Genomic DNA, 27,398 nt, shown 5'->3' with positions numbered 1-27,398 from the left:
AAAATGAGACCCAAAGTCTCTGTACTCGGAACATTTCTGTTGCTGCCAATAAGGCTTTACATTGAGACCCCGATGCCAAGTATGCTCTTCGTATAGAACCTTAAACCTTTCTATCCATAGAATCTTTAAGACCCACCAGGTCCTTCAGCAGGAAAGTAGACTGCTTTGTCAAGCAACCTATAGCCACATAAACCATGGGTGAGAAATTCTGCTATTGCTCCTCCTTCTCCAATGGAAACAGTGCCTGAATCATTTGGCTATTTGAGGCTTTTCATCAGGAGAGTTCCACTCCTTGGTCATAAATTTAATGTACAGCAAATGTTTCTGCCTCGTATGTAAAGTGTTTCAGACTCCATAACACCCTTGCCAGCTTTAATTATATTGGACACTTCCTCAACAGGGGATACAGCCAATTAATTCTGAGGAACTTTATCCTTTGAGGATTCAATACAATCCAATATAATGTATATATCTTCATCACTATCAGAAGCAGATGAGCCTTCCATGATTCATAGGGGAAGGTATGGCCGATAGCTTGGCAGACAAGGTGTGGAGCTTTAATCAATTTCTTTCCTTTGGGTTCTGCATTAAGCCCAGGAGGGAGCTCAGTAGCCTGTGACATTCTACAAGAGAAGTCAAATAGCAAAGTAAATACACATACAGGAAACACTGCATGTACAATTACTTTTATCTTAGCACCTGAAAGGCTCACACAAAAGCAGCAGCAAGTATTTAAAGAATCTAGAGGTGAAACATATCTGTCATATCTGCTCCATATGTTTACCAAAGAGCATAAAAAAAGAAAAGAAAAAAATAAATAAATTTAGACCTGTGTCACACCAATAAACCAAGTCTGTGGAGACCAGGATCCTTCAGAGAGGCCGGTCCTTCAAGAAGAAAAAAAAAGTGCGTTTTACTCACTAGGAAACCAACAGGAAAACAGATGGTATGTTCCACTTTGATTGGCTCATATTTACTTGTCCGTTGAGTATAGATATTAGAGAGGCTGCCCTGCTATTAGAACCATGAGCCATAAATGGTTGGAATGCCCTTGCATTTAAGTGATTTAGGTCACTTATTCAATAATTTTTAAACAAATCCTGTTTATTTTGACCGGACACTTTGCCCAGCATTATTTTATTAATTTATATAGCAGGAAAATTAGTATAGCATATATTGCTGCAGGTGATATTAAAACAAAATCAGGCTTTAGGGCATGCAGCCAATTTAGCCACAACTTTGGTCCTTAAACACCCAAAATAGAGAAGCTATGGTAATTATATGTCAAGACCAGTAAATATTCAAGAGCAGTAGGGTAGACTCCTTGAACTTAACATACATTTTAAAGGGCCAACCCAATGGGTTTCTCCTGCAGAAAGAGCTCAGCTGGCTGTAAATGCATTGTTAAACCAGTAAGCATTTTCCAGTCACCTCACCCACTGAATCTTTATCAACTCAGTCTTTCACTCTGGAGAAACGTCCTAGTGTTGGTCCCTGATTTTGAATACATTCAGAGTTGAAACTACAACCTGCAAATACATCTGTCATCTTTAAGTGAATAGATCCCTCGGATTTGCTACCCTGACTGCATCAAATATCATTCACTTGTCATGTACAGTATCATTGACATTCTGACGTGGCTGTGTTTTCTATTCTTTGAAAATATGGCAGCAATGTTTGTATATATTAGTATGAGCTCTCATAGGTCTCTGGTGTATGTCAACTATTGTGTATGTCTTAGGGTTGACGGGTAGCTCTACTACAGTCCATGAACTATTAAGTGTTCAGTGGTTTCGGTCTTGTTTGGTCTATACAGAATTCAATGAAAAGCCAGAATATACTTAAATTATTATGGCACCAGAATGCTTCAGTACATCAAAATCTCAATTTTTTATTTTATATAAAAATGCAGCTTTGGAAACCCACCATACATATATATTATATATAGAATCCCTAACATAATGCTTTAAGTCTTAAAAATAAAAATAGTACTAATTCTATATACATGACATGTACCATACAAAATGTATCCAAAGGTCTATTGCTACCAAGCATTTCTAAATAGGTTACATAAATCCCCCTTTTTTTTTATAGAGATAAAGAAAAAAATAAAAAGTAAAACCCCACTCAAATGTAATTTCATATTTCATAACTGATTTTGATGCATATAAGTGTTGTATGTATGTGCCTTCAATAAAACACATTAATATTAATTCGACAAAATTCTCAATTTAAAGCAAATTAACACTATTTAAACAAACCGCTCAGACACATATACAATTACATTTATATATATTTATATATATGTATATAAAAAAAATAAAATCTCTGGGGAAAAGGTAGTGGGATTTTTTTTTGTTTTTTTAAGAGAACAATGTGCTCAAAACCCTTTTCTCCAAAAGATGAACCAAAAACATAAAAAGTCACTTAAAAAAATTAAAAAAAAAAAAATCAACTTTGGGCAGAAAGTGAGTGCAACAATGAAAAATCTGAAAAGTTCTGATGCATTATCATGCTTTTTTTTTAAGCAAATTAAGATTCTATACTGGATATGCTGTTAGAATATAATATTGTAGAAAAAAATCTACAAAAATGTTCAATAAGTATATGGTGTAAGATCCTGTATTTATGTAAAATATGTTTGGAGAACTTTAAACAAAGCATGATAAGTAACAAATACAATATTTAACATTTAAATGCCAGGTACATTAAAATAAATTCATATTTAATAGCACATTGCACCCTTTTCAATGGAAATTTCATCCTTTAAAATACTCCTTTAAATACAGTAGTCAAAATATGACAAATGGACACACTAGGTAGCAGTACTTCTTTAAATATATTTTAAACATTGCTATTTTCCCCAATCCAGCAGTTTTACAAAACCATTTCATGTAAAGTGGTGCTAAGGCTCAACCCAATGTTTTACATTTTAAAACAAAATCACTGAGAAATAAGAAAAAAATCTTCAACAGGAATTTAAGAACTAGCTCAAAATCAAAATAAGTTAAGTGTTTCCCAATATACATTATGTACAGATTATGAACACTATAAACATGACATTTAATAACTTTAGTGGAAGCTCCTCTGAACTACAAGAAATAGATAAAATCAATAGAATGGCAGCAAAAGTCATGCTCCGCAATAGAACATATTCATCCATTCAGTGATTCGGAATTGTATCTTCAATACATTCTTTCAGAGGAAGAGGTTAGAAGTAAAGCTTAGAGTACATGAGGCATGTTGTTTCTTTGTAGCACCTTCATTAGTCAATGTCACTGAAGTCACTAACAGATTCTCCTTGAACCCTGCTCAAATGGTTAAGGGCTCTATCATAAGCCACTCTCACAGCTTTGCGAATGCTTGAATTTCGCCCTTCCATCATTTTCAACTTGTCTATAGTTTCATCGATCCCAAGTGGAACCATCTTTGATTTAGGAAGCCATTGCCTAAAAAGTAACATGGGAAAAAATGACATTGATTATTCTAATTATTTTGAACACTGAGGTTTTTAAGAAAGTAATATGTACTTTTAAAATTTCACACGGCTTCTCCATTTTGGCTTTATTTTTGCTGAATAAATCATGATACGGTGTAATTTGTCATGTGTTGTTAGTCTGAGGTTGTACTTACCTAATTTTGAGACCTGCTAAGGAACAGAAGATTGTCTTTTTTTACATGACTGTAGTAAGTGCCATTTACTTCAAATTGGCATTTTTACACTTGTGGACAACAACATTTTTGCTGTGCCCTTGTTCAACCATAATTGTCCTCATTTAGTGTACCTGCACAAATTATATTCTTCCTGTGTCTTCTCATAGAGTTATCAGGATGTAGGGCTGTACAGCTGTGCTCTCCTGATCACACCAACTAGCGGGATCAACAGCCCGAAAACTTTGGGTCTCTGTTAGAGTCATAGCTGACATAACTAGAAAGGGAATGCCCAAATAGAAGAGCCCCGCCACATTAGAACACCCAGCTTAGGGCCATTAATATTGGCCCCAATTAGCAGAAGGGATACCAGGTTGTCAAACGATAGCTTGATTTGCCACTCACCGGCAAGAATTTAGCTCTGCCGATGTGTAAAAGGCCAGGGTGTGGTACTACGTCCTTCTGCATCAAATACCAGAATTCCGACACATAGCATTAAGGGCTAGCGAAGGGGCTAATGAAGATTAGAATTTATTGATACTTACTGGAATTATGAAATACATTAACATATAATACAACAGAAAGGGGTTATTATATTATCTTAAGCTTACCAGCTTCTTTTATTGTCAAAGAACAAAACCAAAAACAACTTTTCTTCAGCCCTTGTTTGCATTTGTTCTCCAGTTTTCAATACATCCAACGGTGGTACTGGTATTGCAACACCATTGTGATGACAGCCAACCCGTGGCATTTTAGGGTCAATTATCTATGAAAGAAAATACAACCCACCCAAATTAGTTAGAAGAAGCAAAAACTGCAAATTACTGGCATTGTAACAAACATTTGGACATTAGTCCTTCAAAATGGAAAAAAAAAACTGCCAAACACTTATATTCCAAACGAACACTATTTAAACCAGTCTAAACTACAAGAAATCAAGAGAGTCCTCTAGATGGAGCTATTGCAAAACCTATAAACTTTAGAAACCAGCTATGTGAAAATGTAGGCACTGCTTACCAATCTGATGAAAGAGAAAATATTGTTCTATAGTTATTTTAGGATTTCTATTTCCTAATCTTTTAGTGCCAATAAAAGCTGCAAGGTTAAGCAGAAACAGTCAAAGCAGCAATTATAGAACGGATACATGCTCTCCTTCAGAGTTTCCCTGCTCCCCTTAATAAATGTATCCAACATGTGGCTGTACATATGCTGATTGCACCATCAAGGTGAAAGTACACAACGCAGCACAGTTTAGGCACACATACTGGTGTTACATCCCATAATTGGAAATAAAATAGAACTAGAAAATAAACATGTCAAATTATGGCACTTTTAGCACCTCTGGTGCACCTGGTTCTGAGGGTTACAGCACCCATCATGATTATGACACAAATGGTCAATGGTGCATTAACAGACATTTACTTTTTTTCTTTTATTAAAAAGGACCCTACTGTGCAACCACATATGATAAACATGGTTAAAAAATGGATAAACAAGATTAGTCATTTATTTTATCAGAAGGTTTATTTTTTTATAAAAAGTACAGACTTAACATTGTTTAAGAGGTTAGTAACATAAGTGTTACTGAGGAAAATATGAACGAATGAGTCAACATATTTCTTGATTAAAGAATTATTTAGCTACATAATTGTTAAATTGAGGAGAATAGGTGAAAAAAGTACCATTACTAGCAAACTGTCCTAGAATATCCCATAATTACAACTAAAATAAGCTGGGTCAGGAATGTTAGATTTGATGGTCTCAACACTAGCAATTTATTAATTATCTAAAAAATTTATCTAACACACTCAGTTTGCTCTTTTTATTGCACATGAACATTTTATGTGATCATGGCCTTTGGAAGGTATTGTTAATATATAGGCGTTATAAGCATCATATTTCTAGTGTACATCATTTACGTTAGGTTGCGAATAAGGCTGCTCTAAAAAAATATGCTTTCACTTGGATTACTCTTACATATACACATATTACATATCATAATACTTACCAGTGCTGGATAAGAAGGATAACCACTGCACTTAGCCCACACAACTTTTAAAGGTTCAAGAAATGATGCAGTTGCACTTGCAGACACCCACATGTTTGTCTGACCAACTTCTGAAAACAAAAATAAAATTTTCCAGTTTCCAAGATATTCAAAAAAGTTATAAAAAATCCAAAACAAGAAAAATGAAAAACAGCACAAAAGTGTTACTGTTCTACTATCATGCTTATATGATGGTCTAAAAACAATTGGCTTAAATGTTTTTCATTCTACTTTTTTTCCCTCTTTATCCTTTCATATGATTTATTCATGCAAAAAAAAAAAAAGAAAAAAAAAATCATATGGTGTATGTTGCCCTTACTTAGAAATCAGATAAATCATTCAAAGCCAAGTTTGCAAAAAAGTGCAGTGCAATAGTTATTGAAGAAAAAATGGTTGTATGGGTTTCTACAGGGTCTTTCATGAAAATACCAATGCGTTGTCACGCAAGTGATGACAATCAGTAATAAGAACAATGTTCCACATTTAATAATGCAGAGAATGGGTTGTTAGTGACAATTCTTTTTCCCTATTTTGCCAAAAAAAAAAAAAAAAACAGAATATTTTACAGAATATTCTAATTTTTAAATAGGTTTCACCAAATGACACGCAAAAGTAAAAAGCAAATGAAAGATTAAGTACCTGCTGCAATTCTTGCTGCTCTTGCGTAGTTGCCATTTTCAATGCATGATATTAATTCACTTCTGTCTTCTATGGTGTGGCGCCGTATAAGAGCAGGTTTGCCCTTACCGCACTTGGGCAAACTAAAACTAGCACACAAATACAAGTATTAAACACTAGGTTCTTTAAGTATAAAATAAGCTATCACTCTATATTATGAAAAATAAACAATCCAGAGCTATTTGTCATTTTCATTCTATGGACACTAAAAAGTAAGCAAGTCACTTCTAGAGAAGATGTAGTAACATTGGATGGCTTGGTAATTGTGGGGTAGTTGGTGAAATATATATATAGTTCATGCTACCCCTGTACAGCATATATGAATAAAATACGCAAAGCTCAGTAAGAGAGACTATAATGAATAATATAGGGGCTTTCAAAGCTCTAATCATGGAAGGGGAAGCACTACATCTCATTTCACTGTATCTCTGAATAAAACCTTTGAAAATGGTATAGAAATCATTACATTTATTATACAGTGGCTCGAGTTGGCAGCCGTTTCTCTAACCATTTTAAAAAATAATGGCCTCCAAACTCTAAGCAAGAAAAGTATCCTAGGGTTTTTGCAAATTAACTTCATAACCAGTATGATTATTTTGATACCAGAAATGCTACCAACAGAAACAGCCAAAGTAAAACAACTCCCTTACCTTGGTGGAGTGCACATCAAGCTGCTATTTGAAGAGATACTTGATTCTGAAGCACATCTTCTCCGAGGCTCAACCTTCCGTCCTCGTGGCAGCTCGAAGTCTTTTTCTTTTTCGCCTTCTCCGAAGCCGTTTGAGAGACCTGCAGAATAAGCAGATACACGCAATTACATTTAACTATTACAGAAAATCAGCGCCAATCGTTTTTTCCCATTTGACTTGGAATTATACATAAGTTACATCTCATTAAAAATTCCAAAAGCAACAACAAGCATTTTCTACCATCAGTTTATCTTCTGCGCATGGTTGGTTGACTTCTGCTTTCTAGAGGTTTGGATGCCCAGATTAATGCCCTACCCTCTCTCTGTGCATCATTATTACAATGATCACGATGAACAGAGGTGAACTTTACAAAACACAAAGTAAGTTACCCTGTAACACGTTTTAAAGTGACAGACAACATATTACTTATAATTGCAGTTACAATTATCGGTTCTTTCCCGATTAACATTTTGTTTGATTTAAAAAATGTCTGACTAATAAAAGTCTATGGAGGAAAATATTTAATTTTACAAGCAGGATTTCATTAGCACAGCCATAAATTCCGCTTTTTTTTGTGCTTGTTGCACTCAAGATACATTTTTCCCATGGGACTTCCCCATTAGCAAAATGGGAATCACGTAAAAAGAGTAACTAACTATGAAAGCGGCAAAAGTGATTTAATCAATATGGTGAGAGGTAGCCAAAGTAATTGTGCTGATTGATTAAAAACTTTGTGTAATTTAAAATATATTCTAGCCACATCGTTTTATATAAGATATTATATATACATATGTACACACATTTCTGCAAGTTACATACAAAATGTTCAAGAAATATTTAAATCCAGTTTTTTTTAGATGTTGAAATTCTAATATAAAACAGAAAAGTTACTGGGACTGCAATTTTACATAGCCTTATAGGGGCTAAATTGTAATATTTTGTATTTTCACCCTTGCGGTCATTGTTGAATGCGCGAGTAGATTAGTGTTGTGCCGACCTCTACATAATCCTGTGCCATTGTGTTATCTGTTAATTATAATCCTTTGCCTGTATATGTTGATTACGCACCATCCCAACCAGTTCCTGTTAATTTAGTGGCAGCTGCGGGGGGCCTCCACTTGTTCTAGCAGTGTCCGTTTGCACAGGCTTTGTTCAGAGCCCTGGCGTCGGAACTCAAGGACTCTATTGAGAGAAAGTACCTGTCCTACCACTCTGTACTGACTTTTTCCAGGAACACACAGAGCGCCATTGATGATGCTTGGCGTCTCATGTGCTGTGTAAAGGATGCTCTATGGTTTGATTATCTTTTATATATTTTTAAAATATTTTTTTTTTTTAATTTTTTATATTTTTTTTTTGTAAAAAAAGGTTAGAGGTCCTCTTAGGGCTGGACGTACTGGTACATCCATAGGGGATTCTTGGGATGCGTTTTTTTTTTTTTGGACGTACCGATGCGTCCATATGGGACTGAAGGGGTTAAGGACATGGCGGTTTTAATATTTGTACCCTTTGTGACTGGGGCTGTTGTAATATATATAGCGGTCTTGCTATTTAGCTGTAATTTTCTTGCATTTTGGCGTACCCACACAGTTGTTTTCAGGGCAAATTGGCTTTGTTTAGATACCGTTATTGTTATATAATCATGTTTTTATTTATAGTAACTTTGGTGATAAATTATATTTAAAAAAAAGCACATTTCACTTTCAGCTGCGGGGGGCCTCCACTTGTTCTAGCAGTGTCCGTTTGCACAGGCTTTGTTCAGAGCCCTGGCGTCGGAACTCAAGGACTCTATTGAGAGAAAGTACCTGTCCTATCACTCTGTACTGACTTTTTCCAGGAACACACAGAGCGCCATTGATGATGCTTGGCGTCTCATGTGCTGTGTAAAGGATGCTCTATGGTTTGCCAGATTCCGCCTGGTGTTGAGGAGGGAGCAGGTCACAGTACGTGAGTGCCGCAGGCTTATCGACAGCCTGCTGAGAGACCACTTTCTTAAGGACAGTGTAGAGGCTGAGGACTAGCCCCATCCTTCAACTCCTTTAGTGGTGTTCCAGTAAAACAAAAAAATCTTACATCTGACATCACCAACTATACAGTGAAGAACCCAAAACATCACCCCCGCCTCAGTTTACGTTGTATTTTTACTTTTTTTTACCCCTTCCACAAGCCAACAAATTTACTCCCTTAACCCCTTCAATCCCAGGGGTTTTTGGTACCTCAAGTCCCAGAGCAATTTTGCCATTTTTGCGCTGTCGGTTCAGCGATTATTCTCTTTTCCTGTGAATAGTGTACCCATGTAAACAATATATTGTTTTTTCAAGGAGAGATAGAGCTTTCTTTTGATACCATAGTTGGATGATTAGCTGAAAATTTAGAATGAGAAATTTAGTAAAAACTAGCGAAAATTATAAAAACAAAACTAGGTAAAGTGATGGAAAATCCCCTCCAAGTTTATCAATTCAGGTGTCCTGATTTCAGAAATATCTAATTTATATAGATTTTCCATACTTTTCCAGCACCAGGGAACATAGTATAAAGTGTACATTTTTTGTAGAATTTTTATGCTTATGGCTTAACTGGTTTGGGGATTGTGAACGGGGGCAGGAGGGTTATAATGGGTAGATGTTATGCTAGGGCAATGGCATGTAAGGTTTGTTAATTTTTTTTAATTATCTTTTATTTTTAAAATATTTTTTTTATTTAAATTTTTTATATTTTTTATATTTTTTTTTTTGTAAAAAAAGGTTAGAGGTCCTCTTAGGGACCTCCTGAACATGTTATTAATGCCAGTGATGTCACAACGACATCACTTAGCTCACTTTATTATTATTTTTTTGTGTATTATTATTTTAATGATTTATTATTTTTTAAAAGAAAAACCTTTTTTTTCTCCTTCTCTGTTTCAGGACGGAGGGGGGTGAGAGACATGGTTTTTCAATCCCCTCACCGATCACACTGATCTCTAAGCAGGTCCTCACAGACGTGCGGCGTCAGGGACACATCTCTATGCAAGAAGGGCTGGACGTACTGGTACATCCATAGGGGATTCTTGGGATGCGTTTTTTTTTTTTGGACATACCGATGCCTCCATATGGGACTGAAGGGGTTAAGGACATGGCGGTTTTAATATTTGTACCCTTTGTGACTGGGGCTGTTGTAATATATATAGCGGTCTTGCTATTTAGCTGTAATTTTCTTGCATTTTGGCGTTCCCACACAGTTGTTTTCAGGGCAAATTGGCTTTGTTTAGATACCGTTATTGTTATATAATCATGTTTTTATTTATAGTAACTTTGGTGATAAATTATATTTAAAAAAAGCACATTTCACTTTTATTTGAAAAACATTTTACTAATCTACAAAAGCTATAGTGTCAGTGACATCACTGGGGTCTATTTTTTTTATTTTTTCATCTTTATTTTACATTGATTAGTAGGCTGGGCTCCATTAAGCTGCATGGTTGGCTGTTGTACCTGTACCCTTTGGGCGTCGCCACTTTGCTAGAGGCAGTATTCTTCTTGCTACCTGGCATTTGTGATCTGTTCCTAAGCACTTATTAAGCAGCTGGCCACCGCCATATTGAATATGGTGAACGTGATTGCTACTAAGAGCAATCGCACGGAGCCCCTGCAACTTTTTTGGTGTTGCTGAATGCCTCAATATTGAGACATTGCAACACCGTTTAAGTGAAGAAAGCAACTGATCGTTATTGGTTGTTAAGGGGTTAATGGACAATAATAAAAGTGCCCCATAAGTTACAGAAGCAGGACTATATAAATTAAAGTTACTTCTTTAGAGTGCACAGGCTCCAAACCAGATGTAAGGAGCAGAGTACCAGTACGTCCATACAACACATCGCAAGAAACCATTATGGACGTACCGGTACGTCGTGACCTTCATGCAGCAGCAGGGACACATCCCTGCCGCTACACGGGAGATCGGACTCCCCTTCGCCATCCTGGGCTCCCCTCTGTGTCGCGTCGGTGCTGTCGTCACCCGGAAGGACAGGATATCCCCTGCAGGGTCTGTCTGGACCCCGCTGGGATATCTGATCGTTCGGATGACACACTGATCACAGAGACTGCTCTCCATGCAAATCAATGGAGACCTGCATGGAGATCACAATGTGATTTGTGCAGGGGAATCACAGGGAGGGGAGTGAGAACCCATGTTTCTCACAAGCTGAAAAACTAAAAACAAAAAAAAGTGTTAGTGATTTTTATCATAACTGACGTTAATAGTGCAGTATGGTAAGAGGTCCTCTTAGGAGACGCAGAAGAGTTTGCATAAGCTAACACATCGAACAAATTGGAAGTAAATGCAAGGCATCGTTGACAAGGTAGGGTGTGCTGCTAATCAGTTAGAGACTGTAAAGTGAAAAACTTGCCATCAAAATGTACACACATGGTAACACCATATATTGAAAACACTATGTTGACATACACTCATGCTAATGCCATACTGTAACAAACACCACACTCAAACACACACACTGGCTAACAATATACATATATAACAAAACACTAACGCTATGGACACACACTGACTGACTGACACTAGTTTACACACTCACAGACTATACTATAGTACACATACATACAGACTCCAGCACTATACATACACACCAACTCTGACACCACAGTATACATACACTCTAGCACTATATATTTTCTATTACACACACTCACTCACATACACTACTCTCCCTCCCACCTCGTGGAAATCAGCCCAACGCTGTCTATCTTCTGCCATCGTGAATCTAGCACCCTATGCTGTGCTGTGGGGAAGCAGTCAGACGGGGGCCCTGAGGCACTCGGCATAGGGTCCCGTATTCATGATTATAGCCCTGCAAGATCCTAGGTGCCAGAAAGGGGTTTGTTGAGCCCTGCCAAATAAACTTTAAACGACCTGGAACCTTTATTTTCCAAGAATCGTTGCATGAGCAAGAAATGCTTAATTACTCTGGCAGACCTCACAATCAGTAAGGAATACAAAGTATTGATGCAAACATCAAGCTGTATAAGCAGCAACCTTAGAGTCTCCAAACAGAATTTTCACCTAGCCTATAGGTTTAAAACATACTTGTAACCGGTAACCAAAAGAACTATGGTTTAGAAAAGATGTACTATTTACTAACCAATGAAGAGACTTGAGTAAGGTATGAGACGTTCCATTAGTTGATCATATACGGAAATGTGTCAATGCACCTTTAATTCCTCAGATCTCCCTTAGTTTTTCCCATTATTTTACCTTAAATAGGTAACTACACTACTACTTCAGGATTTAATATAATATGGGTTATTGTTTTTGAAGATATCTACATTAACCCCTTAAGGACCAGGCTGTGTTTTACCTTTTGTACCATTGGGACCGAGGCTGTTTTAACACTTTTGCGATGTTCGTGTTTCGATGTAATTTTCTCCTCACTCATTTAGTGAACCCACACAAATTATATGTTGTTTTTTTCAGGACAAGAAGGGCTTTCTTCAGATACCATTGTTTCTCATATTATCTAATTTCCCATAAAAAAATAATAAAATATGATGAAAAATTTAAAAAAATAAATAAATAAATAAAAAAAAAAAAAAAAAAAAAACACATTCTGACTTTTATCCCAAAAATCTTTTACTCATCCAAAAAAGCTAATGAAAAAAACCTACTAAATATATTCTATTATTTGTCCTGAGTTTAGAAATACCCAATGTTTTTAAGTTTTTTTGCTTTTTTGATACACGTTATGGAGCATTAAGTACAAGTAGCGTTTTGCTATTTCAAAACCATTTTTTCCAAATCTGGTAATTCTTCCCCCCCCATGTGCCATTTCGGGTATTTTAACTTTCCATGCATTAATTCTACCACCAGTCTTTGTCAAACTTTGTGGTAGTAATTTATTTTGTGTTTTTTTATCACTAAAATTGCTCTTCAGGTATGGATTTACAGCTCCCGGTATACATCACTTTCAAACAACACCCCAATATGTGTTCAGCAACATCTCCCGAGTACAGTCATACCCCCCATGTCGGGTTGTTTGGGAGGTAAAACGCCACATTTAGGAAGTGCACATTTTTTATGTTGGAACTTTTACATCTGGTCATTCTGCCCCCATGTCCTAATAGGACCATCTTTGAAGCCGGCTAATTCAATTTACCCCATCAAACCATATATTTTTGAAAACTAGACACCCCAAGGTATTTCAAATGCTAGTATTTTAACCCTTTCCATGCATGAGATTCTACCACCAGCCTTTGCCACACTTTGCGTTAGTATTTTTTTGGTATTTTTTTTTTTTTTTTTTTTTTTTTTTACACAAATTGCACTTTGGGTATACAGTTATAGCTCCAGGTATACGTCACTATCAAACAACACCCTAATATGTGTTCAACAACATCTCTAGAGTACAGTGATAACACCCATGCATGGGTTTGACTGCTGTTTAGGGTTAAAAGGCCACATTTGGGAAGTGCGCTTTTTTTTCCCTATTTTGGTCAGTCTGTGCCTATGCCCTATCTTTGAGCCTGGTCACTACAATTTACCTCATAAAACCATATATTTTTGAAAACTAGACACCCCAAGGTACTTAAAATGGTAGTATTTAACCCTTTGCATGCATCTGATTCTACCACCAGCCTTTGCCACACTTTGTGGTAGTATTTTTTTATTTATTTTTTTACACAAGTGGTACTTTGGGTATAAATGTATAGCTCCAGGTATACGTCACCATCAAACAACACCCTAATATGTGTTCAGGAACATCTCCCGAGTTCAGTCATACCCCACATGTATGGGTTTGTCTGGTGTTTGGGGTTAAAATGCCACATTTTGGAAGTGCGCTCCCCCCCCCATTTCAGTCAGTCTGTGCCTATGCCCTATCTTTGAGCCCGGCCACTCCAATTTAACCCCATCAAACCATTCATTTTTTTTAAATTAGACACCCCTTGAGTATTTGAAATGCTTTTATTTAAATTTTTCCATGTCAGGATTTTTGGGAAGATACAGCACTAATTTTAGCACTTGCTCATAATAAACTTTATTTTTAAATTTTATTTATTTTACTTATTTTTGGACTTTTTTTTTTACATTTTGCTGGAACTGGATAGTTCCTCTGATGCATAATAATTTTTAAATGGCCATACCATGTTTTTTTTAAGCTTTTTATTTATTTTAAATAAATAAAAACGCGGCCAAGGCTTATTGATGCACGTGGGGTGCAAAGGCTAGCCCGTGTAGCTCAAATTGCTGAAAAAGTTAATGCTGGTTCTCATAGAAAGTTGTCACACAGTGCATCGCAGTTCGTTGCGTATGGGGCTGCGTTGCGGCAAACCAGTCAGGGTGCCCATGTCAACAGCCGAAAGCGCTTACAAATGGGTACGTGAGCATACGAATTGGACCACTGAGCAATGGCAGAAGGCGATCTGATTAATCACGTTGTCTTTTACTCCATGTCGATGGCCAGGTGCATGTACGTCGCTTAGCTGGAGAACACATGGCACCAGGATGCACTATGAGAAGAAGGCGAGCTGGCAGAGGCAGTGTGATGCTTTGGGCAATGTTCTGCTGGGAAAGCTTGGGTCCTGCCATTCATGCGGATGTTACTTTGACACATACCACCTACCTAAGCGTTGTTGCAGAAGCCTTTCATAAACAGGGTATTGCCTCTTTCAGCAGGACAATGTGTCCTGCCACTGATCAAAAATGGTTTCAGAAGAGTGAGTTGAAGGTGTTGACTTGGCCTCCAAATTCCCCAAATCTCAATCCAATGGAGCATCTGTGAGATGTGCTGGACAAACAAGTCTAGAGCTGAAACAACGAATCGATAAAATCGATAATAATCGATAACGGAAATCGTTGCCGACGATTTCCGTTATCGATTAATCGAGTGATCGATTCGTTGTTGGAGCACTCGGCTCCTTTTACTTACCTCCGCGAGCGTTCCCCGCTTCTGCTACACGCTCTGCAGTCTCCGCCTTCTAGCTACGTGACGGATGTGACGTGTTCCGGAGGTAAGTATTCTTCATGTCTATGTGCACGGATCGCACAGAGCCACTCGCACAGAGCGAATCGCTCTGTGCGAATGGAGCCACTCGCACAGAGCGGTTCGCTCTGTGCGAGTGGCTCCACTCGCACAGAGCGGTTCGCTCTGTGCGAGTGGCTCCACTCGCACAGAGCGGTTCGCTCTGTGCGAGTGGCTCCACTCGCACAGAGCGGTTCGCTCTGTGCGAGTGGCTCCACTCGCACAGAGCGGTTCGCTCTGTGCGAGTGGCTCCATTCGCACAGAGCGGTTCGCTCTGTGCGAGTGGCTCCATTCGCACAGAGCGGTTCGCTCTGTGCGAGTGGCTCCATTCGCACAGAGCGATTCGCGGGGGTGGGGGTCCACGGCGGGGTGGGAGTGGGGTTTCAGGGGATGCAGGGCAGGGTGTGAGTGTGGGTGCAGGGCAGAGTGGGGGTGGGGGTGCAGGGCAGAGTGGGGGTGGGGGTGCAGGGCAGAGTGGGGGTGGGGGGTGCAGGGCAGGAGACTGGGTGCAGGGCAGAGTGGGGGTGGGGATGCAGGGTGTGAGTGTGGGTGCAGAGCAGAGTGGGAGACTGGGTGCAGGGCAGAGTGGGGGTGGGGATGCAGGGCAGGGTGTGAGTGTGGGTGCAGGGCAGAGTGGGTGCAGGGCAGAGTGGGTGCAGGGCAGAGTGTGAGTGTGGGGGCAGGGCAGAATGTGGGGGCAGGGCTGGGTGCAGGGCAGAGTTGGAGACTGGGTGCAGGGGCACAGTGCAAAGTGCTGGGTGCAAAGTGCCAGTGCTGGGTGCAAAGTGCCAGGGCTGGGTGCAAAGTGCTGGGTGCAAAGTGCCAGGGCTGGGGCAAAGTGCTGGGCGCAAAGTGCTGAGTGCTGGGTACAAAGTGCTGGGTGCAAAGTGCTGGTGCAAAGTGCTGGGTGCAAAGTGCTGGATGCAAAGTGCCAGGGCTGGGGCAAAGTGCTGGGTGCTGAGTGCTGGGTACAAAGTGCTGGGTGCAAAGTGCCAGGGCTGGGTGCAAAGTGCAAAGTGCTGGTGCAAAGTGCTGAATGCTGGGTGCAAAGTGCTGGATGCAAAGTGCCAGGGCTGGGGCAAAGTGCCAGGGCTGGGGCAAAGTGCTGGGTGCAAAGTGCTGGGTGCAAAGTGCTGGGTGCAAAGTGCTGGGTGCAAAGTGCTGGGGCAAAGTTTCTTGAACAGTAATAGTCCACCTCTTTTCAGAATGTTTGGGGTTATTTTGTTTCATAAATATTGTGTTTGGGTTCTTGTACTTTGAAAATATTGTTTTTTATTACATCATAACAAAATAAGAATGTTAATGTAAATTTTAAGTTGTTTTTTAACATCCAGTTCATTAAATTCTTTTAAATAAACGAAAAATTTGCATATTGTTTTTTTTATCCGATTAATCGATTAATCGAAAAAATAATCGGCCAACTAATCGATTATTAAAATAATCGTTAGTTGCACCCCTAAACAAGTCCAATCCATGGAGGCCCAACATCACAATTTACAGGATTTAAAAGGATCTGCTGCCTTGGTATCAGATAAAGGAACAACCTTCAGAGGTCTGGTGCAGTCCACACCTCGGCGGGTCAGGGCTGTTTTGGTGGCAAATGGGGGCTCCAATGATCTTCAGCAACTTTCTGAATGTGTCATGAGAACTGTAGTACAGAGGGGCTCAGGTAATTTATTATATTTATTGTTGACTTGTATTTCTCTCCCATGGTGGGCAACTGTCACATCACAATGTCTAATCCCTGCATGTAAATAGGGATTAGACAACCTGAAAGTTGGTAAAAGCTGATGTAACACATCAGCTAGAAGCATAAATTGATCTTTACATATTTTGTTACATGGAAACAGAACAGCCACAATAAACTACTGGTTTCTGTACATCATATACACAACATATGCATTGTCTTCTGTTTTATTTTTCAGTCAATATACTAATGATCAAATGTGAGACCCTCCATATGCAGGATAGGAAAGTGCCGCTGACTGACAACTCTACTACGCTACAGAAAGGTTATTTTAGTTAGATGGGACCAGAGTGCCAGTATGAGATTTTGACTGGCCATTTTTATCTAAACCAATTTCCTCCCAATATATCCTAACAAAGCAGACTGTATCAAACCATTTTAATAACAGTTGTGTGGTTCCTTGTAACAGGTGAAAATATTCACCACATCCACATTGCTGGTTTGTATTTGGTATATATTGATTATACATATGTTTTAATCTGTAAACACTTTCTTAGGTCCATATGGTAATAAGAAAAGCAAAATGTATTGTTTGGAAAAACCTGACTATTTAAATGCACAAAAGCACAATACTTAAATAGTATATATTTGATTGTTGCTCATACTCAAGTGGTGGCTATCTATAGGCAATTTTCCTAATGCTGAGACCATCACATTTTATTCAAATACATACACATGAAATGTAAATGCTGGCAACTTTTAACAATAGTTGTGGAATAGTTGCAATTTAAAAAGGGGCCAACTTATTTTTGGTGTTCTATGCCATTTGATGAATACTTACCATTTTTTTTTTTCTTACTCCAGTTCTGCTGCAGTTTATCAGATAAAATATCTTGTGCCATTCTACTCCTTATAACTGTTGCTTCTAGTGCGAGTAGCAGTTTCCACCAAAGACAGAAAACAGAAGTACAGAAGGCTGTTTTATCTGCTAAACTGCAGATGCTCAGTGTTCTGGTTTGGAATAAAGGTGAGGTGTTTATGTCAGTATTTCCTCTACCCTCAATCAAAAAGGTGTGTGTGTAATTATATATATATACATACCGTATTTGCTCGATTATAAGACAATCCTGATTATAAGACGACCCCCCAAAATCAAAATATTAATTTAGGAAAAAAACAAAAAGCCTGAATATAAGACTACCCTATAGGAAAAAAGTTTTACTAGTAAATATTAATGTAAACTAATTTTCATATTTAATAAAAGCTATGATTAAGAAAAATATATTTTTTATTTCCTTTTACTTGCCAACCTTGCCCCCCCCCAGTTATGCACATCTGCCCCCAGGCTTGCCACTCTGCCCCCAGAAATGCCTTATACCTCCTATTTGCCACTCTGCCCCATGATGTGCCCTTTAACCCTCTATATGCCACTCTGCCTCCAGAAATCTTATACCCTCCTATATGCCACTGTGCCCCATGATATGCCTTTTAACCCCCTATATGCCCCTCTGCTCCATGATATGCCTTATACCTCTATATGCCACTCTGGCATATAGGGGGTTAAAAGGCATATTATGGGGCAGAGGGGCATATAGGGGGTTAAAAGGCATATCAGAATTGTCTTATACCCTCCTTTATGCCACTCTGCCCCATGATGTGCCTTTTAACCCTCTATATGCCACTCTGCCTCCAGAAATGTCTTATACCCTCCTATATGCCACTGTGCCCCATGATATGCCTTTTAACCCCCTATATGCCCCTCTGCGCCATGATATGCCTTTTAACCCCCCTATATGCCAGAGTGGCATATAGAGGTATCAGGCATATCATATGCCACTCTGGCATATAGGGGGTTAAAAGGCATATCATGGGGCTGAGTGGCATATAGGGGGTTAAAATGCATTTCTGGAGATATATATATATATATATCAAGCCAAGGCAGCCAGTACATGCTGGAACCTGGGGATGTTAGAAGTGTGATTACAGCCTCCCTATGCTATGCTACCACCCCCACCCCCCTTACACATCCATGCTATCACACACACACTCATTCACAAACATTTAAATACTCATTCATTTCATTAATCACACATACAGACACAAGCTAAAACCCCCCACCCCCTTACCTGAACTGCTGATCTCCCACTCGCAGACTTCTGCAGGGGCCCGGCTGTGCGAGCAACTTCTCTGGCCCCGCCCCCAGAGGAAGGAGGGAGGAGGTAGAGTTATGTGAGGACTGTGCTAGCTTCCTGTTTCCTGCTGCTAATAGCAGAGACGCCGCTCGCGATCAAAGCCCGGTAAGCAGCACGGCCGAAGCAGAATGAGGTCTGATTATAAGACGAGGGGTATTTTTCAGAGCATTTGCTCTGGAAAAAACCTCGTCTTATAATCGAGCAAATACAGTATATACACACTAGGGCTGCAACGATTTTCATAATCGATTAGTTGGCCGATAATTTTTTCGATTAATCGGATAAAAAAAAATTGAATGTAATTTTTTTTTATTTAAAATAATTTAATAAACAAATGATGTTAAAAACAAACAGCAGAATAAAAAGCCCCCCCCCCCTCAAATATTTCAGTTTGTTTTGCAATTGAATTGTTATAGTTATAGGTCACATTAAAGGTAGAAAAAGTTCTGACATGATTTATCTGTCTCATTCTTTAACATCACAAGAACCTGCCATTTTAACAGGGGTGTGTGGACTTTTTATATCCACTGTATGTATATTTGTTTTTATATTTGATACATAATAGGATACATTTATGTGGTGTACTTATACAGAATAAAAGATAAATCACCTAAATATACCATATTTTCCGGCGTATAAGACGACTTTTTAACCCGTGAAAATCTAATCAAAAGTCGGGGGTCGTCTTATACACCGGGTACTGAAACTTACCGAGCCGGACTGGAGAATCACGAATCTCTGGGGAGGGGCGAGAGGAGAAGCGGCCTCCCCTGGGCTGGTCTTCAGGGCCACGCCGTGGTAGGTGCAAGATAGTGATCTCCCCAACTAGCCCTGATCAGTGGGCACCCGATGAGCAGGGCTGGTTGGGGAGATCACGACCTCTCTCTACCAAGCCCAACATTAGGAGAGCTCGAGGTCTGGCAGGGTTAGGATACAGATCCCCCGCAGCGGTGCAGGGGATCTGCATCCTACTCTCCGATACGCTCAGACAGCCTCCCCTGCCGGCACTTTCCACGGACAGAGTGCCGGCACGGGAGGTTGTCTAAGCGCATCGCGCAGACGTTCACCGGCAGCGGCGATGCGTGTAAACCCCTGCTGCCGGCACGTCTGCTCGGTGTGTTTTAACAATCTCCCTTGCCGGGAATTCCCACGGAGTCCCGGCAAGGGAGATTGTTAAAGCACATCGAGCTTTAACAATCCTCCCTACCAGTTCTGCGTAGAATAGATGTCCCCTGCCGGCCCCGCAAGACACCCGGGATTCCTGGTAAGTCTAGGGGAGGGACACACACACACACACACATACACACACACACATCTCGGGGGGACACACACAGAGTGGCAGTGTGTGTAAAGGCAGGGGTGTGTGGTGAGGGCAGTGTATAAATGTGTATGTATGGACAGGCATGTGTTAGTATGTGTAGATTGTGTGTGTGTATGTGTGTATGTGTGTATGTGTTTGTATATATATCTGTATAACAACCAGCCAATCACCGGTAAGGTACATTGCTTGCCGTGATTGGCTGGTTGTTGTATACTGGGTAGAGGGGTAGTCTTATACGGCGAGTATAGCCCAAACTCTATATTTTAACTGGAAAAGTTGGGGGTCGTCTTATACGCCCAGTCGTCTCATACGCCGGAAAATACGGTATTTAAGATGTAACGTGTGTGTGTGTGTGTGTGTGTGTGTGTGATGATTTGCAGTGACCTTTTCAATACAGCTCTAGTTGACCAATCAGAAGCCCTATTACATCTGTTTAAAGACCTGTTATATTAAGGCACTGATCCGTAATACTTTTGGAAAATATTTGAACTATGTTAGAGTATTAGCTAAGGGACATTTCATGTACCGTATATTCCGGCGTATAAGACGACTTTTTAACCCCAAAAAATCTTCTTAAAAGTGGGGGGTCGTCTTATACGCCGGGTACTTACCAAGCCGGAGGTTCCCACGAAGCCACCAATCTCTATAATCACTACCCGCCGGCTATTGATGCCGAGCGCAGGGATGCCGTCATGTCCCGGCGCCCGGCATAAATTGCCGGCGCGTAGTGATGAGGGAGCAGGGAAGCCCGAGGTCTGGCACTTGAGACCTCGGCTTCCCTGCTCTCTAATCACTAGGCGCCGGCTATTGATGCCGAGCGCAGGGATGACGTCATGTCCCGGCGCCCGGCATCAATAGCCGGCGCGTAGTGATTAGAGAGCAGGGAAGCCGAGGTCTCAAGTGCCAGACATCGGGCTCCCACAACTGGATGGAAGAAAGAAGACAGAAGATAAGGTAAGAGATGGGGAGAAAGGGACAAAGGGGGGAGAAATATATATATATATATATATATATATATATATATATATATATATATATACACACACACACACACACACACACACTGGTGTGTATATATATATATACCGTATTTGCTCGATTATAAGACGACCCTGATTATAAGACGACCCCCCAAAATCTAAATATTAATTTAGGAAAAAAACAAAAAGCCTGAATATAAGACTACCCTATAGGAAAAAAAGTTTTACTAGTAAATATTAATTCATGTAAACAATATTTTCATATTTAATAAAAGCTATGATTGAGAAAAATATATATTTTTTTATTTCCTTTTATTTGCCAACCTGCCCCCCCAGTTATGCACATCTGCCCCCAGGGTTGCCACTCTGCCCCCAGAAATGCCTTATACCCCCTATTTGCCACTCTGCCCCATGATATGCCTTTTAATCCCCTATATGCCAGAGTGGCATATAGGGGGTTAAAATGCATATCATGGGGCAGAGTGGCATATAGGGGGTTAAAAGGCATTTCTGGAGATATATATATAACTGCTAACAGCAATCACACCCCTATCAAGCCAAGGCAGCCAGTACATGCTGGAACCTAGGATGATAGGAGTGTGAGTACAGCCTCCCTATGCCATGCTACCACCACCACCCTTACACATCCATACTAACACACACTCATTCACAAACATTTAAATACTCATTCATTCCATTAATCACATATACACACACACGCTCAAACCCCCCAGCCCCCCACCCCCTTACCTGAACTGCTGATCTCTCACTCAAGACTTCTGCAGGGGCCCGCTGTGCGTGCAACTTCTCTGGCCCCGCCCCCAGAGGAAGGAGGGGGGAGGCAGAGTTTTGTGACACGCAGCTAGCTTCTTGTTCTCCTGCTGCTCGCGACCAAAGCCCGGTAAGCAGCATGGCCCCACCGGACATTTTGAGGTCTGATTAGTAGACGACCTCGATTATAAGACGAGGGGTATTTTTCAGAGCATTTGCTCTGAAAAAAACCTCGTCTTATAATCGAGCAAATACGGTATATATATACATACATACATACATACATACATACGTACATACGCGTGTGTGTGTGTGTATATATATATATATATACATATACATGTGTGTGTAAAGGCAGGGGTGTGTGGTGAGGGCAGTGTATAAATGTGTATGTATGGACAGGCATATGTGTAGATATATATATAGATATATATATTATATATGTGTGTGTGTGTGTGTGTGTGTGTGTGTAAGGGCAGTGCATGTATGTATATGTCAGCAAATCAACCAGCAAATCACCGGTAAGGTACATCGCTTGCCGTGATTGGCTGGTTGTTGTACGCTGGGTAGAGGGGTAGTCTTATACGGCGAGTATAGTCCAAACTCTATATTTGGACTGTAAAAGTTGGGGGTCGTCTTATACGCCCAGTCGTCTTATACGCCGGAATATACGGTATATGATTTATATTAATTTTTATTTAGTTCTAAATAAATCTGTTATGAGTCACTACTCCTTGGTTGGGGCATTGGTAGCATTACTAATTACGAAATGCACAGTGGCATTTAAGTTAAATGAAAATGGTATGCATATGAAAGATTATGAATGATGTAATTGATTTAAATGTCTCTTAAAAGTTAATGGAAGCAAAATACTGGTGCCTAGGAAACATCCATCTACGGAAGTAGAAATTATCACTTTAATAACGTAGAAATGCAGAAAAAAAAATGAGCAACATCACGGACACTGTCTTTTTAAAAAAAAAAAAAAACTAAAAAAAAAAGCATACGAATAAAATTGTGGGCTGATAAATACATATTGAAAGGATAAAATATCCATCAGTTTAAGACTACAGTATCCATGATATTGTTCTTAACTTATGTATATGAGAGAAATAAATGAACGTGTTTACCTGAGTCCAAACGTTTCACTGGGGACTCCTCATCCACTTCTGAATCTCCACATGTACTCCGTGATCTTTTTCTTGGCTGCAGGAGTGTCTCCAGCCTTGGAAGGACTACAGACAAAAATGTTTTGGTCCCTAGCTGTGGAGAACTCGGCTGGGTTTCATTGTTCTTTGCAGGCTTTTGGGGGCTTACACTTTTTGATTTGCGGAAGAGAATGGATGTGCGTCTGTTAACATCAGTTGATGATTCCGCTACTTCAGAATCTGACGACTCACTGAGATTACTGTCCTTAAGTAAATGTTCTGGGTTGTGTCCATTTACCATTTCAGTCTGTAATGTAGTACTACGTAATTCGTTATCAAATGTGACTCTTTTGTATAGCTTACTCTGCTCTGGATTGAGTTCTATTGGTTTGAGAGTTGGCGGTTCTGAATTAGTCTCCGAGTTTGAAGGTAGAGGTAATGCATCAGATGGTTCAAGTTTAGGGGGAGATTTATCTCCTGAAAAATTATAAATAAAGTTCCATTTTTAAAAACTGTATAAAATTTATAAAAAATATATATCTATGAAACAAAATATTATATAAAATATATTTTAAATGAAAAACAAACATTTAAACATTTTAGGTATATGCTCCAATTTCCGTTTTAGCGTAAACAAATTCTGCTTAATCTCCTTATCTCTAAAAGCATTATAAAAGACCTATGCGAAACATATCTAGTAAATTTATTTTACGTAAAATTAGTGGTTAAACAAGATCTTAATACTTTTCAATAAATTTCACAGTCTATAGTTGCATTTTGTCATTGAAAAGCTTAAGTTAGATTGGCTGTGTAACTATAAATGCTATATTTCACAATAGCTGTGGTATCAGTCTTTCAGGAAACTAACTTGAAATGCTTCTTTACAGGTATACTTGTTTTTTTCTAGATGACCAAGCACAGTCATCTATTTGTTTTAAAAACTGTCAAACATTTTGAATAAAATTTCTTTTATTTTTGTGGCTTAGAACCCATAGCAAGGCATGGGGGCTTATTTACTAAAGCAGTAGAGCTGTGATTTAAACTCGCTTAATTTCTTACGAACGGTCATTCTGGTTAATTTTGACTGCATGAATGGCTCGGCTGGACTTCACTATCCATCATACAAGCAGTGAGGCAACTCATTTATTTAGATATGCATTACACTGGGCCAAAGCTATTTTTGGAGTTGAAACTCAAGGTTGATGCTTCATAATCAAAAATGAAGTCAGGAAAGTGAAACCACATCTTGTGTACAAACTCACACTCACAGTATAGCGATATAGTATATAAATAAAAACATAATACCGTATTGGCTCGAATACAGGCCGCACTTTTTTCCCCCACTTTAAGTCTTAAAAGTGGGGGGTCTAGCGCCCGACGCCCGGGAAATGCAGTTCCGGGCGCCGGGCAAGCAGCGGGGTTAGGATATAGATCCCCCACGGGGGGAGTGCCGGCACGGGAGATTGTCCAAGCGCATCACGCAGACGTTCACCGGCAGCGGCGATGCGCATAAACAGCCTCCGCTACCGGGACGTCTGCACGATGTGCTTTAACAATCTCCCTTGCTGGTAATTCCCACGAGGGGAAACCCGGCAAGGGAGATTTTTAAAGCACATCTTGCCAGCAGCGGAGGTTGTTTCTGCTCGCATCGCCGCTGCTGGTGAACGTCTGCGTGAACAATCTTGCTTGCTGGTACTTCCCACGGCGAAAGTGCCGGCACCGGAAGTTGAATACGTGTTACGTGTAGATGTCCCCCGCCGGCCCCGCAAGACCCCGTGGAGTCTGCACCGGTACGTCTGGTGGGGGTGGGGGGACATCTTGGGGACAGAGTGGCAGCATATCTCGGGGGGGTACATCTTCGGGACAGAGTGGCAGCATTTCTCGGGGGGGGGGTAGGCAGAAACTTTTTTCATTAAAAAAAGCACCTAACTTTTAGGGTGCAGCCTATATTCGGGTGCGGCCTATATCCGAGCCAATACGGTAATAAACCTGTCCAGGGAATGAATCCCTCTGTCTCCAAGCAATTTTAAAGGGGAATCCACATTTTTAATCGATAGGAAAAGTGTCCAGCTATTTTGTTTTTAAACATTTCTACTTCTTGCATTAATACAAAATTTGCATGATGGTGCATTGTTTAGCCTAGTCTAATAAAACACTAGCTTATTATACTACATTTCCTATGAAACAATATCACAGACACAAATTATAGATGTTAACAGGATGGGCAACCAAACAGAGGGAGGATTGATGCATGCTGGGGGTATTTAGTTCCAAACAAGGCGACATTACTTTTGCATCCAAGCATTACAAGAAAAAAAAAAAAAAAGAAGATTTACAGGTTGACTATGGTAAGAAGGCAGTATGTAGTCAGAGTATGCAGAGGATACAAAAAAATAGTCCATCAACCAATGTGGTGCTAGTAGTAGAAGAATACATTATTAAATATCTGTCTATTAGATGGCAGTTGAATAGCCAAGAATCAGATTTTAACAGAATACATTATAAGATATTGCTCCCAACACACAATTCAGACATATTGGGTCAACCCCCCCCCCCCAATATTCACTGGAAATGTATCAGTTAAAACAAACTTGTGATTTCGAATGTACTGAAAAAGCCTCCGTTATTAGGCTACAATTAACAGATGGAGATACACATCACCAATGTGTAGGCACATATTAAATAGGACATGCTTTGAAAATAACTCCTTCATTACAGGAGTTTTTCACACACTAGAGATCACTAGTAACTCTTTCCATGTCAAGATTTTTGGGAAGATACAGAGCTTATTTTAGCACTTGCTCATAATAAACTTTTTATTTTAATTTTTGGACAATTTTTTTTACATTTTGCCGGAACTGGATGGTTCGTCTGATGCATAATTATTTTTAAATGTTACCACTTTCCCCCCCCCATGGTTTTTTTTTTTTTATTTTTTATCTTATTTTATTTTTTTTTTAAATATTTTACAAATCACATTGTAATTAGAAAGCTGGGCTCCATTGATTTGCATGGTTAAACGCAGTACCTGTATTCAACCCGCAAGTGAATTGTTTCATGAAATGACGTGCCAGGCACATCATTTGTCGTTAGCACAACGTGCCTGACCCGTCAATGGACGTTAAGGGGATACTTTGTTCTTTCACAATGCTCTTTTTATTGTGTACCGACACGTACTTGATATTGGATTCATGGTCCTGATGAGCTGATGTCTAGAATAAAATGATACACTTAACGTTAAATGTAACCTGAAATAAAGTTAAACTTTTAACACGTAACTATGCCAAAAACATGAACTTTGCCTGTTATGTGCAGGTAGTGAGGGTGTATTTTCTTCAAAGGCATATGGCAAATTGTGCTATGCATTATGCAGGTGAATGTCAGCCTGTTCTGTAGGAGAGATGTATTGGGATTTGCCATTCATAACGCATAGCGTAAATTCAATTAACTTAAAGCCAAACACCTCAAATGTGGGATTTGTACCCAAGTAGCATTTAAAAAAAAAAAAAAGAAAGAAAAATTAGCCTCCGGAGCGCTATCATTTAGCTATGGGTTTATCAGTAAAGGAAAGCAACAGGATATTAAACCAAACAATATGAAGAGAAAGCTATTTGCAGAGACAAAAGTCATGCAGTAGTTATACTGCAGTGGCTGTGGTACTTGAAGGCTTATTTTAGGGAGACTTAAATTTAACAGATTTTACTAAAATCTATACACCATGTTGTCTGAATGTAACCCATCATGTTTACAATTAAAGGGGCACCTCCAGTGTGCCAGGTAGTACTTCTATGTTTAACCCCTTGATGACCATTGCCGGTCCAGGCACGTCATGCACTAACATACAGTTAGTGTCAATTGACGTGCCAGGACCGCCATGGGTTTAAACGGGTGCAGAAATCGATCTACGTTTGCTTTCTGTACTCAAACGGTATTTCTGTAATGCCTCAATATCGAGGCATTCAGCAACACAGAGAATGGCATCCTGGGGGCGTCAACATCTGCCATACACTGTATGGCGGCGGATGCCCGTCTTAGAGTTTAGGAGGCGATCAATGATAGCGGGGCAACACCCACCTCAGGACGCAAGATGGTGGCGCATCTTTTCAAAAAAATAAAGGAGTTGAAAACATTTCAGAGAGGGTCTTCTCCAGACCCTCCTGAGAACCTTGGCTCCCCTTGCAGGTTGAATACAGGTACTGCTTTCAAATATGTGTCAATGGAGC

At 39.6% G+C, this 27,398-nt stretch overlaps 1 protein-coding gene across 2 annotated transcripts in view; it reads right to left on the bottom strand.

The window, feature by feature from the left end:
• Positions 1–1,871: 1,871 nt before the first annotated feature.
• Positions 1,872–27,398, bottom strand: part of BRD1 (bromodomain containing 1) — a 44,493-nt gene continuing 18,966 nt past the window's right edge. The window contains exons 8-13 of one of the 2 annotated variants that reach the window (XM_053462133.1): positions 23,158–23,652; positions 7,027–7,165; positions 6,338–6,465; positions 5,660–5,769; positions 4,263–4,417; positions 1,872–3,449 (exon numbers count right to left, since the gene is read on the bottom strand). In XM_053462133.1, the coding sequence (XP_053318108.1) occupies positions 3,266–3,449; positions 4,263–4,417; positions 5,660–5,769; positions 6,338–6,465; positions 7,027–7,165; positions 23,158–23,652 (1,211 nt within the window). In that variant the 3' untranslated portion in view covers positions 1,872–3,265. The remainder of the gene's footprint in view (positions 3,450–4,262; positions 4,418–5,659; positions 5,770–6,337; positions 6,466–7,026; positions 7,166–23,157; positions 23,653–27,398) is intronic. The other variant, XM_053462134.1, reaches the window with a different exon arrangement.

Source organism: Spea bombifrons, chromosome 4 (assembly GCF_027358695.1).
Source record: "Spea bombifrons isolate aSpeBom1 chromosome 4, aSpeBom1.2.pri, whole genome shotgun sequence".
Taxonomy (NCBI): Eukaryota; Metazoa; Chordata; class Amphibia; order Anura; family Pelobatidae; genus Spea; species Spea bombifrons.
The sequence above is the reverse complement of the archived record's forward strand: the minus strand, read 5'-3'. Positions and strand labels throughout refer to the sequence as shown.